We start from the raw sequence: 24,367 nt of genomic DNA, 5'->3' as shown, positions 1-24,367 counted from the left end.
CTTGTCCCCAGACTCATTCTGTCTCTGTTTCCTAGATACCATGAGGTGAGCGACTTCACCTGCCAGGATTCTCTGCCTCATGACAGGCCCACAGCACTGGACCCTGTCAACCATGGATTGAAACCATGAGACCAAATAAATCTTTCCTCCTTTAATTGATTTTCTCAGGTATTTTGTCGCAGTGACAAAAAGTTGACTAACATATCAATCCTGTAAAAAAGTATTTCATCATCTTCCTTATATTTGAGCTTTCAATCAACACTTTAATCACATAATTGGTGATGTTTTAAAATTTCTTCAGAGAACAAAAATTTCAAAGAAATATTTTGCAGGGAAAACTGTTTTTACCTATGCATCTTGTGAAGCTGTGCCATAAACTCCAGGGTAAGACTCCTGAGGGTCCTCCCCAGGCACCAAGGCTGCCTGCCGCTGGGCCCTCCTGGGTTCTCCATTGCTCATCTTGTACTTCACTCTGCGCTGAGTTGTGCACACTCACCTCTTCAACAGCACTGCTTTTCTATCTGTAATTATCGTATTTTCTAGAAGAAAATGGAGAACAACAAATAATTCCTTAGGTTTCTGTAAGATTTGCCAATACCTTACAAAGCACTTTGTATGTAGATTTTAGTCTCTCTCTGCATTGTTTGACTAAACAGAGCTATTTTAGGCTCCATATTAATGTTGTTTGAATAAATACCTTTCCCAGATCACAGAAGGTGTTTAATAAGAAGTCTTAAACCACTTTTCAAGGTTATAAAAGATATACATGTTCTTTAAATGGGCAGAGTGATGCAAATGACTGTTATCTGTGCTAATAATAACATTAGCTGTGAACTTTTTTGATTTGCTTTCTACTTAGGAAAACAATATATTCATCTTTTTTTTTTTAACTTAAAAACTCAGTTTTCGTTTATTAAACCAGTGTCATATTTACTCAAATACAAAGGTGCTTGCTGGGTGGTTTCTGTATAGGAATCCTGAGGGTAGAATTGTGAACAAAGTCAAGTCTGTTCCTAGAGCTTACGCTCTGGTGTGGGCAGAACATAACACATCTGTGTGTGCCATGGTATGGGTGGTGAGGGAAATCAAGTGATGTAAGTGGATACAGAGTGGAGAGGGGTGCAGAGTGACATTTGATGGGGAAGTGAATAAATAAGTGAGGCTTCTGTGAAGATATTTGGGTAAGACGAGAAAAACAATAAAACTGTGCAGATCAGCACAAAGTAGATACAAAAATTATCTGCAAAGGCATATGTGATTTGGTTTATATCCCTCCAATTTTTTCTAGTCCACATGAAAAAATTTTGATATACCTCTTCTTTGGCTTCTGTCAGCTTCCTCCCTCCAAATCCCAGATCTGTTTTTTTTTTTTTTTAATACAATAAAACCATTAAATTGCAACCTGATTTCCTATTCATGGAAAATTGTTGTGTGGAATCTCATGTATGTTTTATACCTTGTGCATTATTTTATGTTCATATAGTTGCATGTGAGGATGTGTGTAGACAATCTATGCAGACTTACATATACACTTGTGCTTCACAGTATGCTGACCTTAACCTGCTACATCAGCACATGTTCTGTTTTGTTGTGGTGAGACAAACGGAGCTCCCTCTAGTTTATTACAGCAAATGTAAGGAGAAAAGCATGACTTATAAAAATTTTTTTTTATTAATATGGAAATTCTACAATATAATGCCTAGACCTAGGGAAGAATGTAAGAACTAAGCTCCAAAGCTGTTCCCCTCTTCCCAGCAGCACATCCCAAGCTTATTATGCCAACCATCCTAAGAAGAAAACAAAATTAATAAGAATTTTGCAAAAATGTTTTGTGGTAAACGTTTAAATAAATTATGGTCACCTACATACCATACAATTTTAATCACCAGGCAAAAATTTCCAAACCTGAGTTTCTTCCTATAAGACAGTTGATGGTGACTTTTCTTCCTTTTAGTTCAATGTGAGAACTAAGTAAGGTAACTTTTAAAAATGTAATGTTTAAAAATATAAATGTTTTAATTTGGTTATTTGTTATTCCATGGACTGATTTTTTTTTAAGTGTCAGAGTATCTATAATTGGGACAGCCTACATTGATAAAGGGAAAATTTGCAGTAAGATTAGAAAACTATCATAGGAAATTATGTTGATAAAATAATACTATTACATATATATCATATATGTATATATATCATATATGTATATTTGTGTATATACATAAAATATATGTATATATAATATATTTAGGTATACATGTTTTTGAGTGAAACCACATTTAAATTGTAACCTTTTTCTACTCTGCAGTCCTTTCACTTTTCACCTTAGTCCTTACCTCCACCTGACTTTGCATCTTTGTTTAATATTTCCTAGCTGAAATCGTGCCTACCCATAGTGGCTGCCCTAACTTATTGAACGCCCAAAGGATAAGTGACTATGTCTTATGTTTCCTTTTGTCTGGATTTGCTCTTCAGATATGATGATTCCAAATGATGTCCAAGGTCCTAGTATGCTCACTGATCTTCCTGCTGTGGCTCCCAGAAGGGAACAAGAAGATTTACCTTTATACCAACTGCCCAGGACCCGAGATGTTTCAAAGGCCTCTGTCTATCCAGGAATGCTGTCTTCTAGATATGCCACCGATGCATGGTACAGTATCATTTCTCCTTGTTTTTATGTTACAAAATAGGGTTTCTCCGGATTTTCATTTTTGGATTTTTTTGTGAGCGTGTGATTTCTAGAAAATGCATGATTTTGGTGCATGGAAAATAAAACACTTGGAAAATAAAATGAAAATTATGACTACGTCTATTATACTAGACAATTACTATGAGATTTCACATAGTAACCAAAATTGGGCCATGCACATAATTTTATGTTTTTGTGCACACAATGGATTATAAAGAATATTTTCTTATAGAACGAAGATTAATTCATAGTTCATGTTAATAGCACAGGCAAATACATTGAGGACAAATTGAGAGGGTGGACTTAAAGAATTTCTAGGAGGTGGCAACTTGGTAAGCATAGAACAGTTTTAGTAGGGTTTACATCAGTGAGTAAGTGAGTAACTACTACTTCCTACTCATACACGTTATGAGTAGAAGGAAGTAGTGAGTATGGCTTTTGTTTCTAGAGTAAGAAACTGGATGGACAGTGGGACATTAATTCTGTGATCAAGATCATAGGAGCTCATGGTTGGAAGAAAAATGATGACTTCCCTGTGGGACATGTCACATGTAGAAATATCCATAGGAGCACAAAGTGAAATGAAGACCATTAGACACATTAGTCTGGGGACTATTATTGACAACTGTCCTGATACATATAATTGGCAGCAAGGTCAAATGTATGTGAAACTCCAGCATTTGAATGGTCATCAAGGGGAAGCTCAGACAGTAAGAACATAGGGCCCAGATCAAAGTCCAACAAAACAGTAGGATTTAAGACATGATTGGAGGAAGGAAAGAATAAGGGAGAGTGAATAAAAGGTAGAAGAAATTGGTGAACTTTTGGTAGAATCTGAAACCAAGAGCACTTTAACAAAAGGATCACCACAGAATATGGTCACAAACTACAGACAGGTCAAGATAGATAGAGAAGTTTTCAGGGTCACATGGATGCCCTTGGTAAGCATAGAACAGTTTCAGTAGAGTTTACATCAGTGAGTAATGGGTTGAGAATGGAACAGAATATTAGAAATTGGTAATTGTAAGAGTAGACTATTTTAAGAATCCTTGTCATGAGAAAATACTGATAGAATGCTGTTACCTAGATAACTTTAGGGCAAGTGGTAGGTTTTACATATCTATAACTACATACGTATGTAAGTACATGTTCATTAAGTATTACTAATTCATATATACATGGATAGATAAATGAAACTTGAGAGCATTTTATTTGTGGGAAGGTCTAGCAAATGAATATCTAGATGCTAGAAAGGGGTGATTAAACAGTCTTTGAAGATGGTGCTAGGAGGGGATGATATTACATACCTATAGAAATTCACCTGTTAGAATTTGATGAAGGGAAGCTTACCTTCTCCACTGAGAAAGGGGCCAGGCTTGAAACGAAGATACACATATGGGTACTTAAAATAACTTGGGACAGGAATCTAAGATTCTTTTCCAATGAGTATTTTTTTCTGTCATTTGAGAGGCTATTTACTAAGAATGGTGGGGTGCTACTAAAGTGGGTGTTAAAAGGAGAGATATGGGGCTGGGGATATAGCTCAGTTGGGAGAGTTCTTGTCTTCCATTCACAAGTCCCTGGGTTCAATCCCCAGCATCACAGGGGAGTGGGGGGAAGAGAGAGAGAGAGTTATGGTGATGGAGACAAGCTTTTGAAACAAGGATAGAAGTTAGAAAAATATTGACCCTCTTTTCTGGCTCCCAGGGAGTGGGAGAATGAGCATCAGCCACTTGAGTGTAGAATCTCTGACAAGAGCCAGAACTGTCGAAGAGGGCTGTAAATCACACACAGCAAGATGGCAGGGGATAGGAGTTTTGTTTACAGACTGAAGAGACGCCATGGTGTGATGGCCCAGTGGGGCAGGCCTTGGGATGTCATATGGCAAGGGAGAGCATCTGAGGACAAGCCTCAGGAGTTGTTTTCGTATTGGCATAGGAGGAGGCATCCTAGACTTCAATGATGTGCATTTCACTGTTCTGCAACAGAGTTTTAGATAGAAGATTCATAACAAATTGTTTTCTATGCATAACTCATCTCTGAAGAGAATGAAGGATGTAGAAAGGCCCAGCTACTTAGAGGGATCTGTTGGCTTTTTCACTCAGTAGAAACAGGCCAGAGTCACAGGAAAAGTACTGTCAGGTCCAGTGTCCTAAAGTGAAAAGTCCTGACAGTCCTCAGAGGAATACATGGTGACAAATAATGGATTTCATTCCTTAAGAGACATGCCTGAAAAAAAGTTAGGAGCATAGTTTATAAATTTCTGTGCAGCCCAATTACTCTTCAAATGTCATACACTTGATTCTTTGATTTCTCTTGTACTTAGTGTAAATAGTTGAATCTCAAAGAAGAACTCAAGAAATGAAACTACTTCTCTAAACTGTAGAAACTGGAAAATATCTAAACACACGTCCAAGCCCACCCACCTTCCTTGCATAGAGAAAAAATTGAGGCTGTCAATTCTCCCAGCCTCAGGAAGGAAGCTGTGCTTTTCTCCTGTCCCGTTGCTTTTTCTCCTGGAATGAATACTTTGACAAACTGATTTCATATGCAGGCACAGGCAGTTAAGGACTCCAGAGTGACCTTTGTCTTAGGAAATCAGTCTTGCATTTGAAAGTGTTTTTTTTTTTTTTTTTGGCTTGCTGTCAGAGATGTAGGATATATTTAAATCTCAGCAGGTTCTAGAAGAGTTCCCGTAAATCATACTCCCCCTTCTTAATATTGCAAGGTATGCCTCATGGAGTTAGGTTCACAGGTGAATATTTATTGCCACTCAGAATCCCATAGATTCTTTTGGAGGATGGTCTTTAAGATAATCAGGGTATTATGTAGCACTGAATGGCATTTTTAGAGTTTCTTCTTTGCCTTAATATTTTGTAGGACTCTGCAGAGGTGTGTGTGTGTGTGTGTGTGTGTGTGTGTGTGTGTGTGTGTGTACACCTATGCTTGTGTGTTTGCTAAAAGTAAGGATTCAGTGACTGATATTTAGTGTGTACTGTGCTATTGATCAAGCCAACTTCTTACCTTTAGAGGCAGAAATAGGATTAAGAGTCCCAAAGTACCTTGAAGCTTAGTGACTTCTACAGTGGGCACCATGGGAGGGAATCTAGATGAACTTGCTCCAGGTATCCTTTTCCTTAGGCTATTTGAGAACATGTCTTCAGAACTCCTAGGTTTCAGTTTCTCTTCCTCATCTCTGCCATCACCTGCTGCCTAAAGGCATATGGGTGCCCATAGTGGGGGACAAGGGTGTTTCTCAGACTAATAGGTCTACAGTATGAATACATCATAGATACCGTTCAAACCTTTCTTCTGTTATTTGCGTGACTCTGAGAGATTTTCCTGTGTGCCTGTATTTCCTTGCCTGTAAAGTAAGCCATTCTATAGGTTAAATAAGAATATAAATACATGACTTACATTATTTACTTGCTAACTGTATGTCAGTAAAGCTGGGAAAAATGTATATAACAGGTTAATGCAATGCCTTGCCCATAGTAAACTTTCAATAAAAGGCTGGCGGTAATAGTGGTGTCAATAACAATGATTGGTTCATGGGCCTTGATGTGTTCTCTGGGTAGTGTTGATTGCTGCTGAATTTATTAAAAGGAGATTGAAGATTTCTTTTTTAAATTGAAGATCAAACCATAGTAAGGGAAAGTGTCAAAGACACGGGAAGGATAATGAACTTAAGATGAAAAACTTGTATTTAAAATTGAAAATTATTGGGCTGGGGATTAAAACTTTATTATGCATAGAAGGTGGAGCAGGAGACAGGATGTCATAGTTGGGGAAAGAATTAAATAAATTAATGTTATATTTTACGTCCCCGATACAGTACCTGGCATTTAGTGCCTTTTAAATGAGTGGTGGCTATCTAATAGGTTTATCTTTGAATTCAACTTCCCAAAATTATGTGTAAATCCAGAACATTGGTAAGAAATCTAAGGATAAATATGTATATTTGAGAGAGGGCTACCCTTAAATGTCAAAGTTGGAAGGAAAAGGGAAAGTGAAGCACAGGAGTGTAGCACAGTGGTAGAGTGAGTGCTTAGCATGCATGAGGCCCTGGGTTTAATTCTCAGTACTCCAAAAAAAGGGGGTTACCAGGCAGTTTATAGCCTCATGTATGTGATACTTGCAGTTCTTTCTTGCTGATTTTTTTTTTTTTTTTTGGTACCATTGTTGAACCTACAAGCACTTAACCACTGAGCCCCTTCCCCAATCTTTTTTATATTTTATTTTGAGACGGGGTCTTGCCAAGATGCTTAGGGTTAAGATGCTGAGTTTCTGGGACAGGCTATGAACTTGTAAACCTCCTGTCTCAGCCTCCTGAGCTGCTGGGATTTAGGCACGATCTGCTGTGTCACGTGACACATTGTAGTTCTTAAAATGCTACTGCAGGCCAAGATGAGAGTGAAAATTTAAGATGAAGATTTATATAGAAATAATACACTAATGCCATTGAAAATAGAAATTAGATGTCTAATTACAAATCCAGGTTCTACAGAACATTGGAAGAGAAGTAAGGTTGACCCGAGGAAGCAGTTTGCCATGTATGACTTCAACTTTGTTTCTTAACACTCAAGCACAGTTTTGCATATTAATAAAAATATACATATTTTAGGATATAGTTTGAGAGAGCTGTATAATCATGTTACCCACACCCCAGGGAAGCCACAGAACATTTCCATCACCCTGAAAGTTCCCTCCTCCTCCTTTGTCCTACACCAGACAAACACTAATCTGATTTCAAACACTGTAATTTAGTTTTTCCTGTTCTAGAACAAATGTAAATTGGTCATACAGTAGATATTTTTTTGTGTCTGACTTCTTTCACACAGTATAATGTCAGTGTCATTCTAAATATGAGTGTAAGGGAATACCTAATTCCTTATGTACTGGTCTCAGGTAATAATTTGCTTTGCATCTTGAAAAGCATAGTGCAGCATCAGTATAAATAAACCTATATAAGTTTGGAAAACACCAGTGCTCATTCTCCCAGCTTCCAAACATTCATATTCCCTGTGATATATCACAGAAAGCTGCCATATAGAATCTAGATTTAAAGAGAAAAAAGAAATCTTTAGATTGCTTAGTTATAACCAGAGCTCTATCTGCTTCTGCCGTTTTGGAATGCTGAGTTTTTTGGACCCTCATAAGGCTTACTATGTAGACTATGAAGTACTTAACTATCTGGAATCTTGTATGATGATGAAAATTTTATTTGCAAAGAGATTGTATATTATGATCAAGTCTTGCCATTAATGTCTGCTTGTTCACTAAGTGAGTACTCCATCTTTCCTCCCCAATCTGTAAAGAATAATAACCTTGGGGGGAAAATTCTGGTTGAATGTGAGAGGCAAAAGTTTAGTTTTTTTTTTTTTAAGACTTTAATTTCTAGAGCAGTTTTAGGTTCACAACAAAATTGAGAGGCAGGCGCAGAGATTTCCCATATACTCCTGACCTACACGTGTGTCACTTTCCCCATTATCAGTATTGCCTGCTAGGGCGGTACATTTGTTGTGACTGATGAACTTAGATGAACACATCATTATCACCCAGAGTACTCTTGCTGTTTTATGTTATATGAGTTTGAAAAGTTCCATTATTTTATTTTTTTTAATTGCTTTTATTTTTTAAATACACGACAGCAGAATGCATCACAATTCTTATTACACATATAGAACACAATTTTTCATATCTCTGTTTGTATATAAAATATGCTCACACCAATTCATGTCTTCATACATGTAAAGCTGCTTTTTCCTTTTTTTTTGATAGAATGCTAGAATTCAATCCATATTAAGAAAAATCTGGATTATAGAGGTAACTTTCATCCTCTTAAATCAATAACTTATCATTACCATTATTTTTTTAATATTTATTTTTTAGCTTTAGGTGGACACAATATCTTTATTTTATTTTTATGTGGTGCTGAGGGATCAAACCCGGGTCCCGCCCGTGCTAGGCGAGTGCTCTACCGCTGAGCCACAATCCCAGCCCAGTTCCATTATTTTAAGATGTGAGATTTTTAACTGATAGGACTATTTATCATCTTTAATTACAATACAGTTTATAAAAATTGAGGTTAGAAATCTCTTGTTAATGTTTCAAATGTTTGTGTAGATTTGCATCTTAATGGGTACAGTGTAAGTATTTTACTTTCTTAGTTAAATGTTAATTCAGGTTGAAAGGTAGTTGAGTTCACTAATATAAACTGACTCCTTTAGTGTGTATAGTTGCTCATCTGTTATGACTGCACTTGTAGAACAAATTGTACTGTATGGATAAATTTTCACAAGTTTCATCTCTCCTTAGGTACGAAATAATCTGAATAAAATATGTGTAGACACACTCCCTGAAGAAGGGCAGTAAACTGTGAAAAAAAATTAGTCTCTTTGAGCAGAATAATCCTTTTGTTACATACTTTATCAAAACTCAATTTTTCATGTTTGAGACAGAGTGGTTCCTGTACTCCCTTATGTTGCGTGTGAGAGCCAGCTGTTCAGAAACTTTTTGGTTTTCACTATTTAAATTAGAAAAACAAATATCCTGTAATATTTATTAAAGCTTAGTTTCCCTTCTATTTTAGATTTTTTAATCGATGAAATTAATTTTTATGATAGTATAAATGTGCCATAGTAAAAATGTTTACTTTATTTTCCTTTCCCCGTGTAAAAGAAAAGTGGAAAATGGAGAAGATTTTTAAGATTGTTTGTTTTCATTCCCACTTCAATTAACATTTATTTAAAGGAGACTTCAATTCTAGAATACAGCAGAACATGAAGATATTCTTTACAGTAATGTCCATATGCCAAAAAAACAGGACATAATCTAAGTGTATTATATATTGAAATAACATATACATTAAATTATATCAATACCATGAACTAAGATGGTACTAAATTTTATAAAATGATGTATTTATGGTAAGGTGGAAATATTTTATATGAATTCAAGTGAAAAAAATTATATGAATATTGGTTGAGAGTCGGTTAAATGTTAATCATATCTCATTTATTCTTTGTTACTGTTAGAGAAGATCATCAAAATATGAAAGTTTATGCCAGGATTAAGACTGTCAAATGAATATATACACGTACACGTATAAAGAACAATCGTGATAGGACAAGTTACAATTCACATACATTTGTGGAATTGTGAGTGTGTTGTTTAGGAATTGCATACAGCTGCTCATAAAGAGAAACCCACATAGTGTGGCTTGAGCAAACAGGGCCTTCATTTTTTTTTTTTTTTCATGTAAAATGGGCCACAGAAGGTGTTCTTAGGTGATATGGTGCTACTGCTGTTAGGGTCTCCAACTCTTTTTTTTTCCCCCTCTTCCTCGTTGCTCCACATGAAATCAGTCCTCTTTGTTTCAGGATCTGAAGATGGTCACTTCCCCATTAGGACCTCTACATTCTACACAAGAGGAAGGGGAGGCACAGAGCAGAAGGCTCTTGCCGGCCAATACTCTCTCTAGTGAGCTTTTCCTGGAAACCTCGTCCAAAGACTTCCATTTTCACATGCTTATCAGGACATGGCACACTGTTCCCTTAGCTGAAGGGATTCAGAAATTGTATTCTTTTCCCAAGGTGGACATGGTGTCACCTGAAATAAAGGAGAGGTTATGTTGGTAAGGAAAAAGGGAGAAAAAGATACTAGATAAGTAACTGGCAAATGTCTTTCAAGGTGTTTCCCCATCCTAATATTATGATCCTTTAATTCATGAAAATTAGACTGGCTAAGGTAAGAAATAACCAGGAGTGTCTGCGGCATAATGATCCCACAATTGATGTTTGAATGATCTATATCATTCAGCTTCTTTCCACGTGGGCTTATGGCTATTATTTCCTAAAAAGTCTGTGTAGCAGCAGGTAGATAGTGTGTTGCATTTTTTAATAGGACTTGAAAGTTCAGAGAAAATTGGAGCATTGACAGTATGTGCTGAAACAAAGATTTGGATACTTGTCCAAAGGTTATGAGATTATGTGGTATTCCTGAACATTTTCTGAATCTCACTTCCTCATGTGTAAAACAACATAATCCATCCAGCTTTGCTCCTTCAGGGGGTTTTTATGAAAATAAAACAGAAGAGGTAGTGCCTATATTTTTTGTGTAGGCTAACACTATTCATGATATCAGGCATTATTTTATTTTATAGTGTAAAGTCACACACCCATTTCATGAAACAGGTTAGACTTGACTTAGGACTCCCAACTCTTCTTCAGATAATCTTTATAGCCTGTTAGATCGCATTTCTGTTATAACCAGTTACTCTGTAATTCAGCATTTTGTGTTACCCAGTTCAGTGGTTCAGTACTGACATAACTTGACAGATGAAAATATGAGAGTGGTAGCTGGGAGTATGTGAGTATCAAATAGATAAATTTAACTATGTGATTTTTAATTACAAAATTTCTCTGTAAACTACACAATATTCATGGAATACAAAAATGGGAATTATTTAAGGTTAGAATGATTTACAAAGGATTATGAAAGAGGTATGTTTACCTGTTTATGTCCATTTATATTGATTGGACTATTCACTTTGCTTTTCATCATAAAGGTATATAGGGTAATAACGTCTGTCTCATTCGTCCCATCCCTCTCCTCAATTCAAAGTTCTTCCAACTGAGCTGTATCCCTAGCCCTCAAAGTTCTTTCATTCTTCCCTATCTCCCCCCCCAATCCCCCCATGGATCAACATCTGTTTATCAGAGAAAACATTCAGCCTTTGGTTTTTTGGGATTGGCTTTTTTCACTTAGCATGGTATTCTCTAGTTCCATTCATTTACCTGCAAATAACATAATTTCATTCTTCTTTAAAACTGAGTAATATTCCATGTGTATATGTACCACATTTTCTTTATCCATTCATCTGTTGAAGGGCTTCTAGGTTGGTTCCATAGTTCAGCTATTGTGAATGGAGCTGCTCTAAACACTGATGTGGCTGTGTCACTGTAGTATGCTGATTTTAAGTCCTTTGGGTATAAACCGAGGAGTGAGGTAGCTGGGTCAAATGGTGGTTCTTTTCCAAGTTTTCTGAGGAATCTCCATACCACTTTTCATAATGGTTGCACCAATTTGCAGTCCCACCAGCAATGTATGAGAATACCTTTCCCCCTACATTCTTGCCAACACTTATTATTGATTATATTCTTAATAATTGCCATGCTGACTGGAGTGAGATGAAATCTTAGTTTGCTTTTTAGTTGTAGATGGATGCATACGTTTATTTTATCCATTCATTTTTATGTGGTGCTGAGGATCAAACCCCAGTGCCTCACACATGTGAGATAAGCACTCCACCACTGAGCCACAACCACAGTCCCTCTTAGTTTTGATTTGCATTTCTCTAGTTGTTAGAGATGATAAACATTTTTTCATATATTTGTTGATCAATTGTATTTCTTCTGTGAAGTGTCTATTCAGTTCCTTAGCCCATTTATTGATTGTTTTTTTTTAAATTTTAGATGGACACAATATCTTTATTTTACATTTATGTGGTGCTGAGGATCGAACCCAGTGCCTTGTACGTGCTAGGCGAGCACTCTACCACTAAGCCACAACCCCAGCCCTGATTGGGTTATTTTTAAAAAATGTTTACTTTTTAGTTGTAGTTGATTGGAAACATTACCTTTAGTTTATTTATTTACTTTTATGTGGTGCTGAGGATCGAACCCAGGCCCTCACATGTGCTAGGCGAGCGCTCTGCCGCTGAGTCATACCCCAGCCCCAGGTTATTTATTTTTTTGATGGTAAGTTTTTTTAGTTCTTTATATATCCTGGAGATTAGTGCTCTATCTTAAATATGTGTTTTAAAGTATGAAATGCATACTGAAAAATGTATAAAAAATAAATATTTTAGTTAAGTGAACATATCTGTATCACCAGCTTCCAGATTAAGAAATAGAACTTTACCAGCACCCTAGTAGTCCCCTATATGCCGCTTTTTCATCAATAACCCATAGCCCTTGCCAAGTAATACTCAGTTTTAAGAAACATTTTACCTGTTGATAAACAAATGTGAGATTGTACAAATCGAACAGTTTTTTTTTTAAAAGAGAAATCACATGTAGAGTGTCACCCATAATCATTCTATTGTTTTCTTATATATGAGGATTTGTTGTGTTGAATGTTAAAACAATATATGTTTCTTTTGTATATTTATTGATGGAAATATTCTGAAAGCATAAAAATGACTGAGTATTGTGGTACATGCCTGTAATCCTGCCTACATGGGAGGCTGAAGCAGGAGGATCACAAGTTTGAGGTCAGCCTGGGCAAATTAGCAAGACCCTATCTCAAAAAAACTGGAGGTGGTGGTAGAGAACTTCCCTACCATGTGTGAGGGCTTGTGTTCAATCCCCCGTAGCACACACACACACACATACAGCTTCAAATTAAGAACCATTTAGCAGTAATTATGGTTAAGATATGAGGTGTCCCCTAAAAGTTCATGTGTAAGACAATGAAAGGAGGATCAGAGGAGATATGTTTGGGTTGTGAGAGTCTTAACCCAATCAGTGAATTAATCCCTGATAGGGATTAACTGAATGGTAACTGAAGGTGGATAGTGTATGGCTGGAGGAGGTAGACATTGGGAGCGTGGCTCTGGGGTATATATTTTGTATCTCGTGAGTGGAGTCTGTCTCTGCCTTCTGATCATCATGTGAGCTGCTTCCCTCTGCCACTCTTCCCTGGCATGATGTTCTCCCTCACTTAGAGCCCTAAGGAATGGAGCCAGCCTCCTATGGACAGAGACCTCTGAAACCGTGAGCCCCCAGATGAGCTTTTCCTGCTCTACAATTGATTTGGTCAGGTGTTTTAGTCACAGCAGTGAAAAAGCAGACTAAAACAGCACTGTATAGATTGTGCAATTTCAAAACTTTCCACAAAGCTTTCAGAATAAGAGTACGTCTTAAAAGTTGTGTTTTTTTTTTTTCCCCTTTCTCCCCCTCAGTGAGTTACCTGAGAGAGAAGAAGGTGAAGGAGAAGAAACACCAAACTTCAGCCACTGGGGTCCACCAAGAATGTACGTGGGTGATATTATTGGCGTTCTATATAGAAGCACATTCTCTGCATTATTTAGTCACACTCTAATGATTGCACAATTGTGGTAATTTACATGTAAGATGGCCTAAATTTTAGTTTCATTTTGTCTTATCTAGTGATTTTTAGCCAGAATAAAAGACTAATATTAGGAAAATCTTTGATATTTTTTCAGAGGAAATAGTTTAATATCCATTTATGGTAGAAACTAATGGACTACATGTACTTTATTCTGCCTCTTTCAGTGGGTTGGGTGGCACTGTTTCAGACATGGTGACGCTGCCCTCATGTAAACAGCAGTGACCACGGCTGTAGGTTTCTCTTCCTTCCTCCCCTGGTGGGGAGTTCAAGTCTGTGCCTTGTTTGAACTAACAATGTGTAAACTGATCTTCCCTTGATTATGGTTATTGTTTTAAGTACTCACCAGGGCCGTGTTTTAAGAAGGTAAAAGTCTTCCTTTAGCTGCTTTCTCCGTTCTTTATGCATTATTAATTCTTCCAGTACCACCCAGCCCGTCTGTTCTTTTCTTGCAATTGAATTCTGAGTTTTGTCTTTAAAACTCTTAGGAGCTGTTTTTTGAGTTCCGTTTTTATATGAGTTAATTACTGGTCATATCTCTATGGTTTAAGCAAAATCCATAATATTTACAAAGGCAAATTTTATTCCATATGTTCTTTTTAAAATGACATGGTGGTAGAAAGAAAAGAAAACTTTCTGGCTTTAGGAGCAGATAACATCTGTGCTATGTCTGAAGAACCACAAGGTTAACATTCTGATTTGATTTGCAGTAGCACTTTGTGCTGTGAACCTCTCAGTGATAAGTTTATTTTATTCTAGAAGTCTGAGCTTTTTACTAAAATGGCATATGTGACTTTCTTGATGTTTTAACCCATCTCATTTTCTCAGTCCATTCTCTGCTAATGTAATGGATATAAAGGAGATGGACTAATCACAGAAAACATATTGTAATAGGAGATGGAAGCTTTGAGTCCTAGCTAAACCTTCTCTAAACTTCAAGAGCTGTTTTTATGTTTTAGAGATCTATCTATTTTAGAACATAAACTTTCACTTGTCATAAATTGATAGCATCTTGTAATTTTGGAACTAGGTACAATTCCTATAACATTTGTAAAAATATATTTAGAAAATTTATTTTTATAAAACAAGTCACAAGAATATGGCATACATTGGATGATTACAGTGCAAAAAATTAACTCGTTCACGAGTGGATTTTATTTTTCTCTTTTTTGTAGTGTTGAGATTTTTAGAGAACCCAACGTGTCTCTTGGTATCAGTATTGTTGGTGGACAAACGGTTATAAAACGCCTGAAGAATGGAGAGGAAATTAAAGGTATATTCATCAAACAAGTGCTAGAAGATAGTCCAGCAGGAAAAACAAATGCACTTAAAACTGGGGATAAAATCCTTGAGGTAAATGATGCTAAAATATTGTTTTTGTTTGAAATATATTTGAGACAGTAAAAGAATCGTAGCCAGAAGACCTTTCCTCACGTGTTGGTGCATGTATATATAATTGGTCTGTTCTATTTATATGCCTTAGTTCAGATGTTGTATTACAATTTGTGAGTTTCTCAAGTGTAGAGAAGAACAAATAAAATGATAAAACAAAACCCCTCAGCTGATTGAAAATGACAGTTTAAAAAGGGGCTCTATATAGAATTGGGCAGATGGTGAGCATTATGCTTCTCCCAAGTCTTTAATGAGCTCTAAAGTTTATAATTGTGTTTCAACGGAATATGTGTGCTTGCCTGGAGAAAGGAGTCCACCCTTCAAAGTTGAAGCCTCCATCAAGGGAAGGGGGGATCCATGGTCTACGTGTGGTGGGCTTTGGAGGGGCCAAATTTTAAGGCACATCAAAGCAAAGAGAATGTCATAGGATTGGAATGTGATTTTCCTTGTGCTAGATTTATTAGATGACATTATAGTTGGTATCTCTTATCCAAGAATCTGCTTGTCCTTGATTTATGGTTTCTGGTAGAATGCAAAGGGCCCTGGAGGTCATGGGTCAAAGTCCAATAAATTATTAGTCCCGCCTTATTCTTAGTTTCCAAATAAATTGGAATTGAGAGTTCAAACCTACTGACATCATCATGAAGATTAAATCAAAGAACTACATCAACTTGCTCTGTGTGGACAAATCTGGGGTTATGGAGATTGAGTGTTCCTTATCTGAAATGCTTGAGACCAGAAGTATTTTGGAGTTTAGATTTTTTCAGGTTTTGGAGTAGTTGCATATACATGCTGCACTATCTTGGGGATGGGACTCTAGCCTAAACACAAAAATCATTTGTTTCATTTATACCTTACACACAAAACCTGAAGGTAATTTTATGTAATATTTTTAATGCAATTGTAATTCTAACCTGCTGCATGAGCTTAGTTAGGTATGGAGTTTTCTAATTGCGGTAACCCATCAGTGCTTTACAGAGTTTCAGATTTTGAATTTTTTGAATGAGGAGTGTTCGACTTGTATTTGTGCTTGTGAAATACATTTCTTAAACACAGTAATAATATGGTAGTGAAGAAAATGACCAAAACTTCCTCCCCTTTCAGCGTTAACATTGATAGTGTTAACTATGTTTGCTTAATATGGTGTTCTTGGAGGTACGTAGACCATGTTAGCAAGTTAGGTTTCCCCACTTTCTATAATAAGGAACCCTTTAGAGTTACCCAAATTTATTGAACACAGGCTCTTTTACTAAAAGTGTTCTATGTTGTTAGGGTACTTCTATTTTAACACAATTTGAAAAATATTCAACTTCTCAATTGTGATAATAGGCAGTTGGTTTAAAATATTCCTGTCAGTTTACTGGTGAGATGGCAAAAGTCCAGAAAGAGATTCCCCACCATCTCCACACCCCCAGAATTGTGTACTGTGCTAATGACAGAGTGAGAACTTAAAGTTCTATCATACACAATAACTTATTTCACAATTGCCATACAAAGGGAATTAATTATGTACCATGCTCTACCAATTTTGGATCATTATATTTAACCAGGGCCATTGTTAATAATGTATTTCTCATATTAATTTTCCTGAAGTTGAAGTGTTATTTTTCTAAAAAAGGCAAAGCATTTTATGGGCCAATCTTATTTTTTTTCCTGGCTGTGGTGTAATCAATAGACTCTGGCTATTCTCAACTTACATGAACTTTGAATTAACCTACCAACAATATCTAATGCCTTTCCAGTAAGACTAAATCACTTGTGTTTCAGGTGTCTGGAGTAGATTTGCAGAACGCCTCGCACAATGAAGCAGTTGAGGCCATTAAGAACTCCGGGAACCCCGTGGTATTCGTGGTTCAGAGCTTGTCACCTACTCCGAGAGTAAGTTTTAGTTTCTGTTTCCAAAAGGTTAATAATATTCTTTCTTTCTCCAATCAAGCTTTACCTCCAAATATTTTATAAGTGTTTTCTTTGTTATTTAGCTACATTATTTTTGAGAAAAAGGTATTTGCTTTATACAAATTTAGTCATTAATTTCAATTTTCATTTTTCATCCCAATTTTGATCTCTTGGTCAAATTTCAGTTTTTACATTGTGCATTGAGCTTAGTCACAGGCTTTGGTGGCAAACAGACCTGTTTTTAGTTTCTCAATTCCTTATTTACCAGCTTTGCTAACTTGAAGGCAAGTTATTTCACTTTTCTAAGTCTGTTACTCTGTTTATGAAATGCTTTGAATATAGAGAAGGTCAGGTGTAAACACATTCTAAAGATACCACCAAATGTTCTATATATTTATTAAAGCATATAAAAATACAGACATGTTGACAATGTTGCATGTTCTATTATTGGAAATTTGAATTAAAAAATGACAGTACTGCTGGACACAGTGGCACATGTGACTCCGGAGGCTGAGATATGAGGATCACAGGTTCAAGGCCAGTCTGGGCAACTTAGTTTGACCTTGTCTCAAAATAATAGAACACGGGTGAAGCCCCTGGTTCAATCCCCAGTACCATTACCCCCCACCCCCCGCGAAAGAGAGAGAGAGAGAGAGAGAGAGAGAGAGAGAGAGAGAGAGAGAAAGAAAGAATGAATTTGATTCTAAAAATATTCTTCTGTAATTAGTTATCTGGTATGGAATTGGAACTCTGACATGAAAGTGTCAATGGCAGGTTGTATCACATTATATTGCAATGTGCCGCAGATGTGTTATCCTTAAATCCTATAACTGAAGAACAGTTGTTCAAAATTTGGCACTTCTGAACAGTACAAAATTTTGCATATTTAACAAAAATTATTTGCTTTTCAATATAGTCTCATGCTTTTGAACCTTTTGAACTGGCAGGTAGATGGTTGGTTGCCCCAGCAGAGGCTTTGATGGGGTAGGTCAGCATTCTTGTAACCTGTTGGTATGAAGTGGCCTCAGCCTTCTCCCATCAGCGGCTGTGTGCTGCGCCACAGTACACAGCCTTCCATTCTTAGTGCTGTTCTTACACCATTCAAACTGAGAGGGTGAACTGAATAAAGTCCTCTCATTTTCATAAAATCTGAAATTTAATTAGGTTTTTTGGAATTCAGTTTTTAACTCTTTTACTATTGAGAATGTAGTTGAGGCCATCACTTTTATTTCTGGAAACTGAATTCAATAGGAAAATTGGCCAGATTATTCTTTGCCAAATTTCATTTCCCAAGAAATAAATTCTGAGTAAAAACGAGTCAATCAAATTGTACATTTATGTGGCCAACTGTGTGAATACCCTGCTGAAAAATATTCAAAGCATTTAAACAGGTTATAGAGTCAGCCAAAAAGGCCATGTTTTCAATCCAGCCTTTGCTAGTGAGCTGAAGTGGAAATTTCTTGCTTGGAGGACATGAACAGTGCTATTTCTTTCAATTGTTAAAAAAAAGAAAAGAAAAAGAAAACCTCTTAATCATCATGCCACACTCACATCACTCCCCCCCCCCCCCCCCCCCCCCCCCCCCGCGCGCTGTAACAGGCTGCCACACTGTGCACTCCCATCCTCAAGCATTGAACCGTAGTCTGTGGTCCCAGCCAAGGGAGTACATCCTGTGGATGGTGTTAAAACTATGTCTATGACTTGTTCTATTTTTAACTCGGTTTTAGCACAAAAGGATTCCTGTTGAATGAGGCAAGGAAACAAGTCAAGTTTAATACTTCGCAAAATGATTCTTTTGGCTTAATTATTGGTGCAAGTCATATAGATCATCCAGGAATAAAAAATATACGCAATGCCTTAGTTTTTTGTTGTTGTATTTAATTTTTGGGATTGGTTCTCACAATGTTGTTGCCCAGGCCGTCCCTAATCTCCTGGGCCCAAGTGATGCTTGTGCCTCAGCCTTCTGAGTAATTGGGTCTGCAGGCATATTCCACTGTGCCTGGCTACCTTAATCATTTTGACCCGTTTGCATTAAATTTTGAACAATTCCCTCAAAGCCTAAAAAGTCATCCTAATGTTATGCCCATCAAAGGCCCAATATCTAAAAGTGCCATAGTAACATAAAAATTCTCACGATACTATGAATTGAGTGGTGATCATCTTATGTGTACATTCTCAGGTGCTTTTCAGGAGCATCGCCAACACATTCCCTTTTAAACCTCTCTCTAAATTCTCAACTGTATTTTCAGTATGCTGGAAAAATTTCTGTATGTGTTTAGAATTTACTTGGCAAATGCTTATTTGAGAGCAGAACCCATGACTTATATTGTACTCCTCTATAGGAAGTTTATATGCCAAGACATTATTTTTTTACTTAATAACATAACTGCATCTCATTTTTTTAAATTTCCAAAACAAATTTTTTGAATTGGGTTTAACTTCAGCTCATTAAGTTTATCATCACATATTTTATTCTTTCTTCTTATAGTCCAGTTGTACTTACTTAATACCATAATGGCACTTGTTTTTTTTTGGCACATGCATGTTTTGCATTATCAATCTCATACAAATATATATTTTTTTTACTTCTATAAGAAATATGCTGTCTTCTATTTTCTCAAAAGTTGTAGTCTTTTTGTGAGCATTTTGTCAATTTAATTTTAATAATAAGCATACAGAATATTTCTCTTCTATTCAAAAAACAAAACTAGACTAGCATGTTTTATTTTAAGATTTTTCGGGATAAGAAATGAATTTCTATAGACCTGCCAGTCTCTGATTTAGGTTGTTGTGTACATTGAATAGAGAAATAAATACTAAGCACTATTATAGTGTCTGTTCAGATAGGAAACACTGACTTATATGCTAATAAGTCATTACTATTATATTCTTTTTAAATATTCCTGAGAGTTTCTCATTCTCATTCTGAATTGATTTATTTCTTTAGCATAGTAAAAGTGAAGAAAATTTAATCTTAAATTGCATTTAGAGGGCTGGGGTTGTGACTCATGGTAGAGTGTTTGCCTGGCACATGTGAAGCACTGAGTTCTATCCTCAGCACCATATAAAAATAAATAATAATAAAAAAGGTATTGTATCTATCTACAAATATATATATTAAAATTGCAATTAGAAAGAAGTGGATTATTTTGTTTTAAATTTGGTCTAGATTGGCATTTAGGCAGTTCTTAATTTTCCAAGAAAGCAGAGTGATTTTTTTTTTTTAATTTTCATGTCTGTCATCAGGGTGACTATTGGTATTAACCATTTGAAGAGCTTTAAAAGAATAACCAAAAATATTATATTTTTCTAAGATTTTTTATAGTTTTACAAAAAGAAATGAGTCAAAAAGTAGTCTGTGTTGGCATCATTAAGAATTAAAATCTTCTTATAAAATTGAACTTCATTTATTTGTAAACATTTAATGAATGCAACTGTATATTAGTTCCTTTTAGAACACCAAGGTCAGCACTCAGATTTTACTTTGGAAAATGAAATGAAGTCTTCTTTATTTTCATCTTCTGGATCCATGCACACAAACCTTTTAATTTCTATTCCTGATATCTATCTATCTACATTTTAAAGTATTTTGAGGTCATTTATCTTGACAAATTTCCAAACTTTTATTGTTTGCTTAGAATTGCACTTCTCATATCTTTACATTTTAGATGAATTAAGTATTTGTTGTTTTAAGAAGTAGAGTAAGAAGGACTGGGGTTGTGGCTCTGTGATAGTGCACTTGCCTTCCTTGTATAAGACCCTGAGTTATATCCTCAACACCACAAAACAACAGCAACAGCTGGCAAATGGATGGAACTGGAGACTATAATGCTAAGTGAAATAAGCCAGACTCAGAAAGTGAAGGGACATATATTTTCTCTGATATGTGGAAGGTAGTCTAAAATTAGGGGGGAAAAAAAGAAAGAGAAGATAAAGAAGGTGGAGTTAGGAAATTCCATCAAAATAAAAGAAAGATCAGGGGAGTAGAAGGAGATTTGAGGGAGAGGTAGAAAGGACAGAACAAGGTACAAATAGTGGAATGAATCTGATTAACTTTCCAATGTACATATATGAATAGACCACAGTGAATCTCATCATTATGTATATGCACAAGACACTAATTTTAAAAAAAATAATACATGGATCAGTAGAGTAGAGGAAAGGGAACAGAGGCAAGGAGGAGGGGAGGGTAAGGGTAAGTACTAGAGACTAATTAATGCAAATTATATTTCATGCATTTATAATTATGTCAAAATGAATCCTAATGTTATAGGATCAATAAAATTGAAAAACAGTAACAGCGTAGTAAGTACTCTAATGATGCTGGCATTTAAACTTATTCTTTTTCCTCCCTCTTTTTTTTTTGTGATCATAGGTCATTCCTAACATACATAATAAGGGCAACAAAATCGCCAAAAACCAGAGCCAATACACTCCAGAAAAAAAGGAAAAGGTAACTTGAACCTTTCAAGCTTCTAAAAATATTTATGATTTCTTCTTGCATATTTGAGCTGTTTGTTTTTTGATAAGTGTCAGTGTAGACGTATTGTGTAAGTATTTGTTCCCTGTGCACATAGCTGGTTCTCACCTGGACGAAGGCCAGAAACCTGGGGAAACATAGGTAGAAAAATACTATAAATGACCAGTCAGCCATCCTTGTCTGTATCTCTCTCTCCATTCAGCTGGACCAGTGTTTGGTCCATTCCTAGAACATGCTGCTCACACTTGGGAGCTTCTGTGACTTGGTTCTCTCAGCCTGGAAACTTATTCTCACATTAATTTTCCTAAAGAATCCTTTTTATACTTCAAGGAACAGACCAAAGGTCATCTCTGTTATGAAACACTTGACTCTCAATCAGAGTTAATCACCCATTCCTGTTTTCCCACCTGTAGTCAAATAGAATTTGTTAACCTAAAAATTATTTTAGGATATGGTATCAGGTAGGGTAAATTTTCACTTTTTCCCCATAAAGATAACTAGTTGTCCCACTGTTTAAAATAGGACCTCCATTACCCACTGATTTACATTGCAACTCTGTCAATACTTGGGTTACAAGGGGAGTCTCTTTTTGAGTTTCATCTTTGTTTCATTTGGTCACTTTTCTATCCCTGTACATATGCTGTCCTACCTAAATTATAAATATAATAAATATACAATAAAAGATGTACCACTTAACATTTATATTAACATTAAAGTATATTATATAAAAATATATATGCTTTTTCAATTTGTAATAAAATTTTGTCCAAAATGGTATTACAAATCTTTTGATTTATTCCTTTCATTTCATGTTGCTATTAAATTGTGTCTTCAAAATCTTTTAAACATTTTATGTATGGCCCTCTAGTATCTTTGTTTATATACTCCATATAATATTTTTAATAAGAATATAAATCTCAAATTCTACCACTGTTTCTGAAGATTTTTTTTTTTTTTTTGGATTTACTATACAGATGATGTATTCTTTGGAAAAAGACAGTGTTTAAAAGATTTTTTTTCATTGTTTTTCTTTTTGAATATGCTAAAATTTTTGGTGTGTTGATAGAAGTAATATTAGCATTGTCACTTTTCCTCTTAATATTTAAGTAGATGTTTTTAATATTTCACTATTGAATATCATGTGCAGTAGGTATTTGTAGATGATATTTCATGTTAAGGAAGAATTTCTTTACTGTTTTGATAAGAGTTTTCTTCATGAATGATATTGACATTGAATTTTATCAAACATATTATCTGCATTCACTGAAATAATTATGTGTGTGTATAAGTTTTTCTTCTTGAATCCTGTAATGTGGTAAATTCCATTTATAAATTTTGGATTGTTGAACTACCCTTGAATTCTTGAATTAAATTTATTTTGATCATGATCTTTTTTTTGACCATTGCTAGTATTAATTCTTTCAAGATTTTTGCATCTATGTTCATGAATGAGATTGGCCTTGAAATTTTCATTTATATGGCTTTGGTTATGCTAAACTACTAAAAGGAATAGTTGAAATATTTGCCTCTTTCACTTTTCTGAGAATTTGTATAACATCTTAAGTACCAGTTCTTTTATTGTTTGGTCAAACTAAACTATGAAGCCATTGTGGGCCTGTGTCTTCTATATGAGAAAAATTTAAAGTAGTAATTCAGTTCTTGAATAGTTGTTGAACCATTCCAGATTTTCTATTTTTTTCAGAGTCAGCTTTGGTTATTAACTTTTTCCTAGGAATTTTGATATCCCCCGCATTTTGAAATATTTGTTGGCGTAAAGTTATTCATATGTATTCATAAGTTTCATCATCTTTGCTCCAGCTATAGTTCTTTTTTACTCTGAATATAATGATTTGCCTTATCTTTTTCTCAATCTCAGACATATTTCATGTAATTCTTCTTTTTTAAGAAGTACCTTTGAACTGTGTTGATTTTCTCTGTTTTGTCAATTTTCCACAATTTTGCTCTCATTTTTATATTGCCCTTTTGGTTTGGGCTCCATCCATTTACCCAACCCCTACCAAATTGCAGAGTTTAATTAATTTTTACCCTTTCTCTTTTCTGAAATACTAATTTAAGATCATAAATTTTTTCTAAGTCCCACATTTTCTACATTTTGAGATTTTAAGAATTTCTGTTGTTCAGTAGTTTTTTGTAATAGTATTTACTTTTTTAATAGTTATTTTATTTATTTATATGTGGTGCTGAGAATCAAATCCAGTGCCTTACACATGCTAGCAAGCACTCTGCCACTGAGCCACAACCCCAGCCCCAGTACTAAATCTTTTTTAGGCTTCCAGCATGATTTCTCTTTACTATAGGTTTATTTACAAATGTATTTTACCTGTCTATATGAATATTTTAAAGGACTTTTTATTTCTAACATTTCAGTTATAATCAGAGATTGTTGTTTATGAAATATTAGTCCTTTGACATTGGTTGAGACCTTTTTGTGGCCCAGTACGTAGTTGGTTATTGTAAATGTCCTTCTATTTTTGATTAAGAAGAATGGCTATAATATGTTATTTAGATTCAGATTTTTATCAAAAGTTGTTGGGTCAAACTGAGTTATTCAGATATATACTTTAAGTTTTTGTTGTTGGTAGCATAACTTAATGCTCATTCATCTTGATGTTAAAATTAGTCTATTTTTATGTAGCCTTTAAAATTTTTATTTTACACATTTTCAAATAAGTTTATTAGGTTCCTATAAGTTTAAAATTGTTATACATTCCTAAGGAATAGATGGGTGTATTAATATGTAGATATGTTATATAGTGATGTCC

At 35.3% G+C, this 24,367-nt stretch overlaps 1 protein-coding gene across 6 annotated transcripts in view; it reads left to right on the top strand.

Moving 5' to 3' along the window:
* The window catches only part of PATJ (PATJ crumbs cell polarity complex component), a 346,985-nt gene that overhangs the window by 117,326 nt on the left and 205,292 nt on the right, over positions 1 to 24,367 (top strand). For 5 of the 6 annotated variants that reach the window (XM_081306348.1, XM_081306347.1, XM_081306346.1 and 2 more), the window contains 5 exons: positions 2,470 to 2,644; positions 13,650 to 13,721; positions 14,992 to 15,169; positions 16,976 to 17,086; positions 21,480 to 21,557. In XM_081306348.1, coding sequence (XP_081162474.1) covers positions 2,470 to 2,644; positions 13,650 to 13,721; positions 14,992 to 15,169; positions 16,976 to 17,086; positions 21,480 to 21,557 — 614 coding nt within the window. The remainder of the gene's footprint in view (positions 1 to 2,469; positions 2,645 to 13,649; positions 13,722 to 14,991; positions 15,170 to 16,975; positions 17,087 to 21,479; positions 21,558 to 24,367) is intronic. The other variant, XM_081306345.1, reaches the window with a different exon arrangement.

This window comes from Spermophilus citellus, assembly GCF_964194105.1.
Source record: "Spermophilus citellus genome assembly, chromosome: 9".
Classification (NCBI taxonomy): Eukaryota; Metazoa; Chordata; class Mammalia; order Rodentia; family Sciuridae; genus Spermophilus; species Spermophilus citellus.
Note: the sequence above shows the minus strand (reverse complement) of the source record. Positions and strands in the feature narration are given on the sequence as shown.